We start from the raw sequence: 15,650 nt of genomic DNA on the forward strand, positions 1-15,650 counted from the left end.
TATTGTTATAACTTTGCCAACATTTTAAAGTGTTCTTATAAAATTGTGACTTTTGTCGTTGAGTAAAATGACTTTTATTACAATACTGCCAACATTCTAAGTTTTTCTCGTAAAATTATGACTTTTCAATGTAAAATTATGACTTTTTCATGTAAAATTATGACTTTTTAATGCAAAATTGTCATGTAGAATTCAGACTTTTACCACAATATTGCCAATTTTTTGGTTGTTCTTGTAAAATAGTGACATTTTTTTCAGTAAAATGATGACTTTGGTCATAATTTTGCAGAGTGAAATTCCCATAATCGTTATAACGTTGCCAACATTTTAAAGTGTTGTTATAAAATTGTGACTTTTGTCGAGTAAAATTACCACTCTTGTCATAAAAATGCGCAAATTTTTACGCTTTTCTTGTAAAATTATCGAGTAAAATTCCAACTTTTATCATAATATCACACAAATGTTCCGTTTTTCTTATCAAAATTTGGACTTGCGTTGAGTAAGATGACGACTTTTATTATAACACTGCCAACATTCTAAGTTTTTCTCGTAAAATTATGACTTTTTCATGTAAAATTATGACTTTTTAATGCAAAATGGTAACATTTGTCATGTAAAATTCTGACTTTTATCACAATATTGCCAATTTTTGTGTTGTTCTTGTAAAATAGTGACAATTTTTTTTAGTAAAATGATGACTTTGGTCATAATTTTGCCGAGTAAAATTCCCATTATTGTTATAACTTTGCCAACATTTTAAAGTGTTCTTATAAAATTGTGACTTTTGTCGTTGAGTAAAATGACTTTTATTACAATACTGCCAACATTCTAAGTTTTTCTCGTAAAATTATGACTTTTCAATGTAAAATTATGACTTTTTCATGTAAAATTATGACTTTTTAATGCAAAATTGTCATGTAGAATTCAGACTTTTACCACAATATTGCCAATTTTTTGGTTGTTCTTGTAAAATAGTGACATTTTTTTCAGTAAAATGATGACTTTGGTCATAATTTTGCAGAGTGAAATTCCCAAAATCGTTATAACGTTGCCAACATTTTAAAGTGTTGTTATAAAATTGTGACTTTTGTCGAGTAAAATTACCACTCTTGTCATAAAAATGCCCCAATTTTTACGCTTTTCTTGTAAAATTATCGAGTAAAATTCCAACTTTTATCATAATATCACACAAATGTTCCGTTTTTCTTGTCAAAATTTGGACTTGCGTTGAGTAAAATCACGACTTTTATTATAACACTGCCAACATTCAAAGTTTTTCTCGTAAAATTATGAAATTTTCATGTAAAATTATGACTTTTTAATGCAAAATGGTGACATTTGTCATGTAAAATTCTGACTTTTATCACAATATTGCCAATTTTTTTGTTGTTCTTGTAAAATTACGACTTTTTCATGTAAAATTATTACAGTTTAACGCACAATGGTGACATTTGTCATGTAAAATTTTGACTTTTATCACAATATTGCCAATTTTTGTGTTGTTCTTGTAAAATAGTGACATTTCTTTTTAGTAAAATGATGACTTTGGTCATAATTTTGCCGAGTAAAATTCCAATTATTGTCATAACGTTGCCAACATTTTAAAGTGTTCTTATAAAATTGCGACTTTTGTCGTTGAGTAAAATGACAACTTTTATTACAATACGGCCAACATTCTCAGTTTTTCTCATAAAATTATGACTTTTTCATGTCAAATGATGACTTTTTCATGTCAAATTATGACTTTTTCATGTAAAATTATGACTTTTCAATGTAAAATTATGACTTTTTCATGTGAAATTATGACTTTTTAATGCAAAATGGTGACATTTGTCATGTAGAATTCAGACTTTTACCATAATATTGCCAATTTTTTGGTTGTTCTTGTAAAATAGTGATATTTTTTTCAGTAAAATGATGACTTTGGTCATAATTTTGCAGAGTAAAATTCCCATTATCGTTATAACGTTGCCAACATTTTAAAGTGTTCTTATAAAATTGTGACTTTTTTCGAGTAAAATTACCACTCTTGTCATAAAAATGCCCAAATTTTTACGCTTTTCTTGTAAAATTGCGACTGTTATCGAGTAAAATTCCAACTTTTATCATAATATTGCACAAATGTTCCGTTTTTCTTGTCAAAATTTGGACTTGCCTTGAGTAAAATGACGACTTTTATTATATAACTGCCAACATTCTAAGTTTTTCTTGTAAAATTATGAAATTTTCATGTAAAATAATGACGTTTACTTGTAAAAATATGACTTTTTCATGTAAAATTATGACTTTTTCCATGTAAAATTATGACTTTTTCATGTAAAATTATGACTTTTTAATGCAAAATGGTGACATTTGTCATGTAGAATTCAGACTTTTATCACAATATTGCCAATTTTTTGGTTGTTCTTGTAAAATAGTGACATTTTTCTTTAGTAAAATTATGACTTAGGTCATAATTTTGCCGAGTAAAATTCAGATTATTATTATAACGTTGCCAACATTTTTAAAGTGTTCTTATAAAATTGTGACTTTTGTCGAGTAAAATTATCACTCTCGTCATAAAAATGCCAACATTTTTACGCTTTTCTTGTAAAATTGGGACTGTTATCGAGTAAAATTCCAACTTTTATCATAATATTGCACAAATGTTCCGTTTTTCTTGTAAAAATTTGGACTTGCGTTGAGTAAAATGACGACTTTTATTACAATACTGCCAACATTCTAAGTTTTTCTCGTAAAATTATGACTTTTTCATATCAAATTATGACTTTTTCATGTAAAATTATAACTTTTTCATGTCAAATTATGACTTTTTCATGTAAAATTATAACTTTTTCATGTCAAATTATGACTTTTTCATGTGAAATTATTAGTTTAGTGCAAAATGCTGACATTTTTCATGTAAAATTCAGTTTTTCTTGTAAAGATTTGGACTTGCGTTAAGTAAAATGGCGACTTTTATTACAATACTGCCAACATTCTAAGTTTTTCTCGTAAAATTATGACTTTTTCATGTCAAATTATGATTTTTTCATGTCAAATAATAACTTTTTCATGTAAAATTATGACTTTTTCATGTAAAATTATGACTTTTTCATGTCAAATTATGACTTTTTCATGTCAAATTATGACTTTTTCATGTCAAATTATAACTTTTTCATGTCAAATGATCACTTTTTCATGTCAAATTATGACTTTTACATGTAAAATTATTAGTTTAACGCAAAATGGTGACATTTGTCATGTAAAATTCAGTTTTTCTTGTAAAAATTTGGACTTGCATTGAGTAAAATGACGACTTTTATTATAATACTGCCAACATTCTAAGATTTTCTCCTCAAATTATGACTTTTTCATGTCAAATTATGACTTTTTCATGTCAAATTATGACTTTTTAATGTAAAATTATTAGTTTAATGCAAAATGGTGACATTTGTCATGTAAAATTAAATTTTTCTTGTAAAAATTTGGACTTGCGTTGAGTAAAATGACGACTTTTATTACAATACGGCCAACATTCTAAGTTTTTCTCGTAAAATGATGACTTTTTCATGTCAAATGATGACTTTTTCATGGAAAATTATGATTTTTTTTCATGTCAAATTATGACCTTTACATGTAAAATTATTAGTTTCACGCAAAATGGTGACATTTGTCATGTAAAATTCATTTTTTCTTGTAAAAATTTGGACTTGCGTTGAGTAAAATTATGACTTTTATTACAATACGGCCAACATTCTAAGCTTTTCTTGTAAAATGATGACTTTTTCATGTCAAATGATGACTTTTTCATGGAAAATTATGACTTTTTCATGTCAAATTATGACTTTTTCATGTCAAATTATGACCTTTACATGTAAAATGATGACCTTTTCATGTAAAATTATTAGTTTAATGCAAAATTGTGACATTTGTCATGTAAAATTCAGTTTTCCTTGTATAAATTCGGACTTGTGTTGAGTAAAATGACGACTTTTATTACAATACTGCCAACATTCTAAGTTTTTCTCGTAAAATTATGACTTTTTCATGTCAAATTATGACTTTTTCATGTAAAATTATAACTTTTTCATGTCAAATTATGACTTTTTCATGTGAGATTATTAGTTCAACGCAAAATGGCGACATTTGTCATGTAAAATTCAGTTTTTCTTGTAAAAATTTGGACTTGCGTTGAGTAAAATGACGACTTTTATTATAATACTGCCAACATTCTAAGTTTTTCTCCTCAAATTATGACTTTTTCATGTCAAATTATGATTTTTCTCATGTAAAATTATGACTTTTTCATGTAAAATTATGACTTTTTCATGTCAAATTATAACTTTTTCATGTCAAATTATGACTTTTTCATGAAAAATTATAACTTTTTCATATAAAATTATAACTTTTTCATGTGAAATTATGACATTTACATGTAAAATTATTAGTTTAAGGCGAAATGGTGACATTTGTCATGTAAAATTCAGTTTTTCTTGTAAAAATTGGGACTTGCGTTGAGTAAAATGACGACTTTTATGATAATACTGCCAACATTCTAAGATTTTCTCCTCAAATTATGACTTTTTTATGTCAAATTATGACTTTCATGTCAAATAACTTTTTCATGTCAAATTATGACTTTTAAATGTACAATTATTAGTTTCATGCAAAATGGAGACATTTGTCATGTAAAATTCAGTTTTTCTTGTAAAGATTTGGACTTGTGTTGAGTAAAATTATGACTTTTATTACAAAACTGCCAAAATTCAAAGTTTTTCTCGTAAAATGATGACTTTTTCATGTCAAATTATGACTTTTTCATGGAAAATTATGACTTTTTCATGTCAAATTATGACTTTTTCATGTAAAATTATTAGTTTAACGGAAAATGGTGACATTTGTCATGTAAAATTCAGTTTTTCTTGTAAAAATTTGGACTTGCGTTGAGTAAAATGACGACTCTTATTAAAATACTGCCAACATTCTAAGTTTTTCTCGTAAAATTATGACTTTTTCATGTCAAATTATGACTTTTTCATGTCAAATAATAACTTTTTCATGTGAAATTATGACTTTTACTTGTAAAATTATTAGTTTAATGCAAAATGGTGACATTTGTCATGTAAAATTCAGTTTTCCTTTTAAAAATTTGGGCTTGCGTTGAGTAAAATTACGACTTTTATTACAATACGGCCAACATTCTAAGTTTTTCTCGTAAAATTATGACTTTTTCATGTCAAATTGTGACTTTTTCATTGAAAATTATGACTTTTTACGTCAAATTATGACTTTTTCATGTAAAATTATAACTTTTTCATGTCAAATTATGACTTTTTCATGTGAAATTATTAGTTTAACGCAAAATGGTGACATTTGTCATGTAAAATTCAGTTTTTCTTGTAAAAATTTGGACTTGCGTTGAGTAAAATGACGACTTTTATTACAATACGGCCAACATTCCAAGCTTTTCTCGTAAAATGATGACTTTTATTACAATACCAAGTTTTTCTCCTCAAATTATGACTTTTTCATGTCAAATTATGACTTTCATGTCAAATAATAACTTTTTCATGTTAAATTATGACTTTTACATGTACAATTATTAGTTTCACGCAAAATGGTGACATTTGTCATGTAAAATTCAGTTTTTCTTGTAAAGATTTGGACTTGTGTTGTTAAAATTATGACTTTTATTACAAAACTGCCAAAATTCAAAGTTTTTCTCGTAAAATGATGACTTTTTCATGTCAAATTATGACTTTTTCATGGAAAATTATGACTTTTTTATGTCAAATTATGACTTTTTCATGTGAAATAATGACTTTTACATGTAAAATTATGACCTTTTCATGTAAAATTATTAGTTTCACGCAAAATGGTGACATTTGTCATGTAAAAATGTGGATTTGCGTTGAGTAAAATGACGACTTTTATTATAATACGGCCAACATTCCAAGCTTTTCTCGTAAAATGATGACTTTTTCATGTCAAATTATGACTTTTTCATGGAAAATTATGACTTTTTCATGTCAAATTATGACTTTTTCATGTCAAATTATGACTTTTACATGTAAAATGATGACCTTTTCATGTAAAATTATTAGTTTCACGCAAAATAGTGACATTTGTCATATAAAATTCAGTTTTCCTTTTAAAAATTTGGACTTGCGTTGAGTAAAATGACGACTTTTATTACAATACTGCCAACATTCTAAATTTTTCTCCTCAAATTATGACTTTTTCATGTGAAATTATGACTTTTTCATGTACAATTATTAGTTTAATGTAAAATGGTGACATTTGTCATGTAAAATTCATTTTTTCTTGTAAAAATTTGGACTTGCGTTGAGTAAAATGACGACTTTTATTATAACACTGCCAAGATTCTAAGCTTTTCTCCTCAAATTATGACTTTTTCATGTCAAATTAGGACTTTTTCCATGTAAAATTATGACTTTTTTAATGTAAAATTATAACTTTTTCATGTGAAATTAGAACTTTTTCATGTGGAATTATGACTTACATGTAAAATTATTAGTTTCACGCAAAATGGTGACATTTGTCATGTAAAATTCAGTTTTTCTTGTAAAAATTTGGACTTGCGTTGAGTAAAATGACGACTTTTATTACAATACTACCAACATTCTAAGTTTTTCTCCTCAAATTATGACTTTTTCATGTGAAATTATGACTTTTACATGTAAAATGATGACCTTTTTATGTAAAATTATTAGTTTCACGCAAAATGGTGACATTTGTCATGTAAAATTCAGTTTTTCTGTAAAAATGTAGACTTGCGTTGAGTAAAATGACGACTTTTATTATAATACTGCCAACATTCTAAGTTTTTTTTGTGAAATTGTGACCTTTTTCTTGTGAAATTCTTATATAATAAAGCTTTTTTATATATATTTGCATAGTATGTATATATTATTAATGTTGTAAATACACATCTTTATATATCTAGAAAGGCTGGTCCTAAAGAGGTAGGCTTTTTTCCTATGTCTCAAGAAGGCAAGAAATACAAGTGTGTGTGTGTGTGTGTGTGTGTGTGTGTGTGTGTGTGTGTGTGTGTATGTGTGTGTGTGTGTGTGTGTGTGTGTGTGTGTGCGTGACCAACATGGTTGACATCCTCCAGCAGGCAGGCTGAAAATAGAGCTCTAACGCACATTTAAAGCAACATGTCTGGGCCTGACCGGGAGTATAAAGTGTATCGCGGATTAGAACCTGAGACCTTTTTTTTTAAAGTGAAGCTTCCTCCCTTCAGTCCTTCGGTAAAAAAGTGCACTTCGTCTCCTCGCAAAGTGCACTAGAGCGTCGTTCCTACAATCTTCCCCACTCGCTACTGGGTCATTTTTTTTGGAAGGGAAGCGACGGTCGAAAGGAAGGGGAGGGGAGAAAAGAATCCAACTGGGAGCTCCAGGTAGAAACAGGGGGAGCTGTGATTGGCTGGAGGGCAGGAAAAAGGGGGCGGGGCTCCTGCTGTTCTGTACAACGTCCCCCAATCAGCTCTGCTACGTCCGACAGGAAATGCCCGTGAAGAAACAGGAAGAGGCGTGGCTATCGGGATGGGCCAGGAGTGACTGCATAGACAGAATAGTGGGGTTAAAGGGTTCCAGGAAAAGGGGGCGGGGCCAAGCAAGGGCGCTCTACGTCGCTGCAGGTGTGTGCGTGCGTGTGGTTTTGCGTGGCATTTGCAGGAAAGGGGGAGGGGCTTGTCCGTCCCTAGTGGCGCCCGAGGATCAGTGAGGGCGGGCGGGACTCTGGTCCAGCTTGACCCCCGTCAGACACAGCCAGAAACTCCCGGCGCCGCCCGACAACTCCTGGACAAGCAGAGCAGAGGACGATACTGAGACACGAAACACCAACTCTGATATCAAACATGACAACGCTGCTCTGGCCAGGACCACCAGGACATGAACTCGTCCAACTTTGTTTTCATTTGGGAGGGGAAAAAAAAGGGATTCTATTCCACTCCTCCCCTGTAGGGGGCGGTAACGAGCATTACAGTGAGAGGCTCCCGGAACTTTACGGTTTTTAAGGTATTCTAAAATTAATTTCCTGACCGGTGATGTTTTATTATTCATAACCAGGGGCGCCGAAAAGGGGGGGGGTAAAGGAGACGGATTCTAGAGGCCCATGATGGAGGGGGGCCTAGAGAGGCCCCTAATGATGATGAAATTATAATACAGAAAAAAATAATGACACTGTGTTGGGGGCCCTGTAAAGATTCTTTTCATGGGGCCCAAAATCCCTAGCGGCGCCCCTGTTTATAACAACAACAACAACCCCGCCCCCACCCAACCTGTCCAAAATCACCTCAAACTTGTCCCAATAGTTTGTGCCGTAAACACTTTTTTTTTTATTCAACTATTACAATTTTTCTGTTAACGTTTTATGGGGCTGGTTATGAATAATAACAAACACATTAATAACATACACACAATAATTGTTAGACAAAAAAAAATTGCAGCACTTTTTCAACATCACCCCAAACGCATACTTGCCAACCCTCCCGGATTTTCCGGGAGACTCCCGAAATTCAGCGCCTCTCCCGAAAACCTCCCGGGACAAATTTTCTCCCGAAAATCTCCCGAAATTCAGGCGGAGCTGGAGGCCACTCAGGTCCATACGGACCTGAGTGACGTGTTGACAGCCTGTTGTACATGCACATGTGACCCACCCATAATGTGTCACATTTTTGTGCTGATTTATTTTGTGGTTTGAATTCGTTTTTGGAGCTGTCATTCCACATTTATCAGTATTCACATTGGTCAGTAGGGGGCAGTAGGGCGTTTCTTCCCAATTGAATGCTATCACCTGCAGACCGGAAGTGTCTTGTCATTCTGATGAGAGCGACCAGTCTGTGAACAATTGAAACGTTCTGTGTGCTTTTTCCTCCTGTATAACAGGTTAGTTTTGGTGAATCAACTCACTGAATAATATCCATGTGATCTTTGTAAGTTTAAGTACACATTCTGATGGTGGAGCCTAACTCTAAAGTGTTTGTGAGTTGTAGTTTGTATTTGTGAATAAATCCAGTGCACAGCTGCAGTAATCAATACAAAATGGCGACGTGAGTGCGCAATGTTTATATAGGAACTTCTGATCCTAATTCAGACTCCCAAATTAGAGCTCCCGTTTTCTTATTGATTTTATAATGTATATTTGTATAATGTGTGTGTTCTGAAATAGTGACAGAGAATAGAACAAGGATGGACAATTCAACCCTTAACTTAACAATGAGTAGAGGAGTGTTATGTGTGTGTATATGTGTAAATAAATGAACACTGAAATTCAAGTATTTATTTAATTTATTTATATATATATATATATATATATATATATATATATATATATATATATATATATATATATATATATATATATATATATATACATATATATGTATATATATATATATATATATTAACCACGCCCCCGCCCCACCCCCGACCACGCCCCCCACCCCCCACCTCCCGAAATCGGAGGTCTCAAGGTTGGCAAGTATGCCCCAAACGTGTCCCCTTTATTTGTGTTGTTTTGTCTAATTATTATAGTTTTTATGTTATTAATGTTTTACGAGGTTTGTCATGAATAATAATAACAAAAACGATTAAAATGTTGCAGCACAAACATGGCGCAAAGGTTTGGGGTGATATTTATATACAGTATATATAGATACTGTAGAAATACATTTAGTACAAACCCCGTTTCCATATGAGTTGGGAAATTGTGTTAGATGTAAATATAAACGGAATACAATGATTTGCAAATCCTTTTCAAGCCATATTCAATTGAATGCACTACAAAGACAAGATATTTGATGTTCAAACTCATAAACTTTATTTTATTTTTTGTAAATAATAATTAACTTAGAATTTCATGGCTGCAACACGTGCCAAAGTAGTTGGGAAAGGGCATGTTCACCACTGTTACATGGCCTTTCCTTTTAACAACACTCAATAAACGATTGGGAACTCAGAAAACTAATTGTTGAAGCTTTGAAAGTGGAATTCTTTCCCATTCTTGTTTTATGTAGAGCTTCAGTCGTTCAACAGCGTATTTTACGCTTCATAATGCGCCACACATTTTCGATGGGAGACAGGTCTGGACTGCAGGCGGGCCAGGAAAGTACCCGCACTCTTTTTTTTTTAGGAAGCCACGCTGTTGTAACACGTGCTGAATGTGGCTTGGCATTGTCTTGCTGAAATAAGCAGGGGCGTCCATGAAAAAGACGGCGCTTAGATGGCAGCATAAGCTGTTCCAAAAGCTGTATGTACCTTTCAGCATTAATGGCGCCTTCACAGATGTGTAAGTCGGTGTTTTTCAACCTTTTTTTGAGCCAAGGCACATTTTTTGCGTTGAATAAATCTGGAGGCACACCACCAGCAGACGTCATTAAAAAACGAAACTCAGTTGACAGTAAAAAGTCGTTGTCGCAATTGTTGGATATGACTTTAAACCATAACCAAGCATGCATCAATATAGCTCTTGTCTCAAAGTAGGTGTACTGTCACCACCTGTCACATCACGCCCTGACTTATTTGGAGTTTATTGCTGTTTTCCTGTGTGTGTTGTTTTAGTTTTTGTCTTGCGCTCCTATTTTAATGGCTTTTTCTCTTTTTTTGGTATTTTCCTGTAGCAGTTTCATGTTTTACCTGTCAGCGATATTTCCCGCATCTACTTTGTTTTAGCAATCAGGAAGATTTTAGTTGTTTTTATCCTTCTTTGTGGGGACATTGTTGATTGTCATGTCATGTTCGGATGTACTTTGTGGACGCCGTATTTGCGCCACAGTAAGTCTTTGCTGTCGTCCAGCATTCTGTTTTTGTTTAGTTTGCAGCCAGTTCAGTTTTAGTTTGGTTCTGCATAGCCTTCCCTAAGCTTCAATGCCTTTTCTTAGGGGCACTCACCTTTTGTTTATTTTTGGTTTAAGCATTAGATACCTTTTTACCTGCACGCTGCCTCCCGCTGTTCCCGACATCTACAAAGCAATTAGCTACCGGATACCACCTACTGATATGGAAGAGTATTACACGGTTACTCTGCCGAGCTCTAGACAGCACCGACACTCAACAACAACACATCATTTGCAGACTATAATTACTGGCTTGCAAAAAATATTTTTAACCCAAATAGGTGAAATTAGATGATCTCCCACGCCACGGCACACAGACTGTATCTCACGGCACGCTAGTTACCCATGCCTTGGGCACTAATGGATGGTTCGCTTCCCCTTTGGTCCGGGATGACACGATGTCGAATATTTCCAAAAACAATTTGAAATGTGGACTCGTCAGACCACAGAACACTTTTCCACTTTGCATGAGTCCATCTTAGATGATCTCGGGCCCAGAGAAGCAGGCGGCTTTTCTGGGTGTTGTTGATAAATGGCTTTCGCTTTGCATAGTAGAGCTTTAACTTGCACTTACAGATGTAGCGACAAACTATTTAGTGACAGTGGTTTTCTGAAGTGTTCCTGAGCCCATGTGGTGATATCCTTTAGAGATTGATGTCGGTTTTTGAGGGATCGAAGGTCACGGTCATTCAATGTTGGTTTCCGGCCATGCCGCTTACGTGGAGTGATTTCTCCAGATTCTCTGAACCTTTTGATGATATTATGGACCGTAGATGTTGAAATCCCTAAATTTCTTGCAATTGCACTTTGAGAAACGTTGTTCTTAAACTGTTTGACTATTTGCTCACGCAGTTGTGGACAAAGTTGTGTACCTCGCCCCATCCTTTCTTGTGAAAGACTGAGCATTTTTTTGGGAAGCTGTTTTTATACCCAATCATGGCACCCACCTGTTCCCAATTTGCCTGCACACCTGTGGGATGTTCCAAATTGTCATGTCGGTGTAATCATGTTTTGTTTTAGTCATGTTTTGTTTAGTTATTGGACTCTTTAGTTTCTGGCTTTTCACTCCCTGGTCTTGTTTCCATAGTTACCCATTAGTTTCACCTGTTTCACGTTTGGACTCATTGTGCACTCTTGTTTGTCACCATAGCAACCCATTAGTTTTCACCTGTCACGTCACGCACCTGTTTCATGTTTTGAGTCACGCACCTGTTTTCGCTAATCATGTCTGTAGTATTTAAGTTCATTGTTTTCAGTTTGTCGTTCTGGTGACATCCCGCATTCTTACCCCTGTCACACTCTGTCTACCTCTGCGCACTTCATGCCATGTCCAAGTAAGTTTTTTTCTATTAATGCCACAGTTAGTGTTTTTGTTTAATTGTTCACAGTTTTTTTTGCCCACGTGCAAGTCTTTTTGTTTCGTTAGTCAAGTTTGTACATCCGCCTTGAGCGTGCTTTTTGTTCCTTTGAGTGTTATTATTAAATATGTATTTACCTTCACGCCATGACCAGTCCAGCTTTACTTGCATCTCGGGAAAACAAACACACCATAGTCCACGTCTTGATAGAAAAAACTTACTTGGACATGGCATGAAGTGCGCAGAGGTAGACAGAGTGTGACAGGGGTAAGAATGCGGGATGTCACCAGAACGACAAACTGAAAACAATTAACTTAAATACTACAGACATGATTAGTGAAAACAGGTGCGTGACTCAAAACGTGAAACAGGTGCGTGACGTGACAGGTGAAAACTAATGGGTTGCTATGGTGACAAACAAGAGTGCACAATGAGTCCAAACGTGAAACAGGTGAAACTAATGGGTAACTATGGAAACAAGACCAGGGAGTGAAAAGCCAGAAACTAAAGAGTCCAATAACTAAACAAAACATGACTAAAACAAAACATGATTACACCGACATGACACAAATAAGTGTTTGATGAGCATTCTTCAACTTTATCAGTATTTATTGCCACCTTTCCCAACTTCTTTGTCACGTGTTGCTGGCATCAAATTCTAAAGTTAATGATTATTTGCAAAAAAAAAAAAAAAAATGTTTATCAGTTTGAACATCAAATATGTTGTCTTTGTAGCATATTCAACTGAATATGGGTTGAAAATGATTTGCAAATCATTGTATTCCGTTTATATTTACATATAACACAATTTCCCAACTCATATGGAAACAGGGTTTGTAATAAATTATTGAACATTACCATCCCCTGGTGTCAATTGCCGTCATCTCACTTAGTCTAGTCCAGGGGTCGGCAACCTTTACCAGTCAAAGAGCCATTTTGACCAGTTTCACAAATTATAGAAAACAATGGGAGCCGCAAAAATTGTTGAAATTTTAAATGAAATAACACTGCATACAAAGTTTTTTATTTGTTTTGTGCTATGTATAAACCAGGGATCTCAGACACGCGGCCCACACCTTTTTATGGAATTTTTAAGCTGGTGCGGCACACGGGTTTTAAATGATTAGCGCTTGGCAGCGTCATACGTGCCGTGATGGTACAGCATATAGCGCCCGCTACAACCAGCGTGCCTGATCAGCCACATGTTGTATGGGGCTTCCGCTTGCTCACGTAGGTGACAGCAAGGCATACTTGGTCAACAACCACACAGGTTACACTGACGGTGGCGGTATAAAAAAAACTTTAACACTCTTACTAATAATGCGCCACACTGTGAACCCACACCAAACAAGAATGACAAACACATTTCGGGAGAACATCTGCACCGTAACACAACATAAACACAACAGGACAAATACCCAGAATCCCATGCAGCCCTAACTCTTCCGGGATACATTAAACACCAAAAAAAATAGGTTTCTCAGTTCAAACATGAAATATCTTGTCTTTGCAGTCTATTCAATTGAATATAAATTGAAAAGGATTTTCAAATCATTGTATTCTGTTTTTATTTACCATTTACACGACGTGCCAACTTCACTGGTTTTGGGTTTTATGAGGAACACTGCATGGTGTGGTCTGGGGAGCAGTTTAAAGGTGACACAGTGTGCTGTTTACCTGTGAGGCGGTGGAGGGAGGTGGTGATGACAAGTGTTGGTGATGAAGAGGATGGAGGAAGTGATGGAGGTGCGATAGCGACAGGGACTCAGGAGAGAGGAAGTAAGCAATGGGAGGCACTGGCGTCAGCCTGCTTCGCCTTGGGAAGACACACAGCACAAAGACAGAGAAGAAGAAGGAGAAAGAAAAGCAGAGAGAGGTGAAGACACAGGAAGCGTGTCGCCACGACGGCATGCAGTGAGCCGCGCCGGCCACAGGAGGGCGACGGGTGGTCACTCACAAAGCTGCGGGTGGCGGTCAGTCGGCCGTGGCGCGGCGTCACCACCACCGTGCCGCTCAGGCTGCGTCCGATTCGCCTCAGGTTGCCCGCCTCGTCGGGCCCCGCCCCCAAACGTGGACCCTGCAACACCATTGGCTGAACGGAGTCAAAATTTAGGAGAAGGGGGTGTAAAAGTTAGGTCAAAGTGAAGAGCAATCGGACGAGGGGGGAGGGGTTACCTTGTTGAGGTAGGTGGGGCTTCTGGCGCCGTCCGGCCCGAACACGCTCCTCTCCATGTCGGCGTTGGGGGTTCTGGAGCGGGCCTGGCCGCCCACTCTGGATATAAGCCGCTCTGACGGGCTGCAGCCTGCGTAGAAGACGGGTTGTCAAAAAAGTGTGTCGCTGGAGCTGTTGCTATGGCGACAAGGCTGCCACCCCCCACCTGTCCTCCCCGCCTGCAGACTGGCCTGGTAAAGGGTGTCGAGTTCCGTCAACTCCGCCTCCTCGTGCTCACAGCTCCTGGGGTCGCCGTGGTGCCCCCGAGAAGGGGGGCGACTGGCACACTGCCTAGGCGGGATGGGAGCCCAGTGGTCCGGGGGGGTGTCATAGGGCGTCACCATGGCGTCGGGGCGGTCCAGACTCCAGGACGACCAATGGCGGGTGGCGCCGTCGGTGGGCCGCCAAGGCTGCGGGGCGGGATCCGGCTGGGGCGGCTGCCAGAGAGGGGAGGCAGGTTTCCTTTGCCCGGGGGCTTCCGGAGGCGGGGGGGGAGGGGGACGAGGGGGTGGCGTGACGGGCGCGTCCCAAAACCGCAAGGGGAGCGACGGTAGCGAGATGGCCAAGTGCCTTCCCAGGGGTCTGACGCTCACGCCCCCCGCCTGCAGCAGCTCGCACAGCCGCACCCCCGTGTCGCTTCCCCCGCCCCGGCTGGAAGGGGCGCACGGGTGGGGGATGCTGAGGGTGAGCGCGGCAGGGCAGGGAGGGGCGGCGGGGGCGCGGTAGGGCGGGGGCGGAGGGGGAAGAGGGGGCAGAGGGGGCGGGTTCTGGTTGGCCGACGCCTGGTCCTCGAACTCCTCCTGATTGGGTGTCAGCAGTACTTGGACCGGGCCAGGCTGTTCACTGGAGGACACAAATAGGGTTTGGGTGGGGGGTAAGGGGGTGATGTCAAGTGTGTAGTTGGAAGGACACACACACACACACACACACACACACACACACACACACACACACACACACACATTCTTGTATTTGTTACGTTCTTGAGACCTGAGAAAAATGCCTACCTCTTCAGGACCACCCTTTCTAGATATATAAAGATGTGTATTTACAACATTAATAATATATACATACTATGCAAAAATAAAAAAGGCAAGCTTTTTGTTAATTTTTTATTTGTTTTTATTTTTGTTTGTAAGTGTTTTTTAATCGTCATTATTCACTTTCGTTATTACAGTACGTCTCTATATACATATTTATTTTTTTATTTTTAATACATTTTGTCCAAAGGGGGCGC

The 15,650-nt window shown here is 36.9% G+C and overlaps 1 protein-coding gene across 5 annotated transcripts in view; it reads right to left on the reverse strand.

The window, feature by feature from the left end:
• Positions 1 to 3,951: 3,951 nt before the first annotated feature.
• usp54b (ubiquitin specific peptidase 54b) overlaps positions 3,952 to 15,650 on the reverse strand; it is a 198,303-nt gene continuing 186,604 nt past the window's right edge. The window contains exons 17-21 of one of the 5 annotated variants that reach the window (XR_012049421.1): positions 14,580 to 15,256; positions 14,377 to 14,504; positions 14,159 to 14,293; positions 13,879 to 14,017; positions 3,952 to 7,805 (exon numbers count right to left, since the gene is read on the reverse strand). Coding sequence is in view for 2 of the 5 variants with exons in the window: in XM_072912693.1 (XP_072768794.1) it covers positions 13,967 to 14,293; positions 14,377 to 14,504; positions 14,580 to 15,256 (1,132 nt within the window). In the remaining 3 variants the exon portion in view is untranslated. Of the gene's footprint in view, positions 7,806 to 12,933; positions 14,294 to 14,376; positions 14,505 to 14,579; positions 15,257 to 15,650 lie in introns of those variants that run through there. The other 4 variants (XR_012049420.1, XR_012049419.1, XM_061931743.2 and 1 more) reach the window with 4 other exon arrangements.

Source organism: Nerophis lumbriciformis, linkage group LG39 (genome assembly GCF_033978685.3).
Source record: "Nerophis lumbriciformis linkage group LG39, RoL_Nlum_v2.1, whole genome shotgun sequence".
NCBI classification, from domain to species: domain Eukaryota; kingdom Metazoa; phylum Chordata; class Actinopteri; order Syngnathiformes; family Syngnathidae; genus Nerophis; species Nerophis lumbriciformis.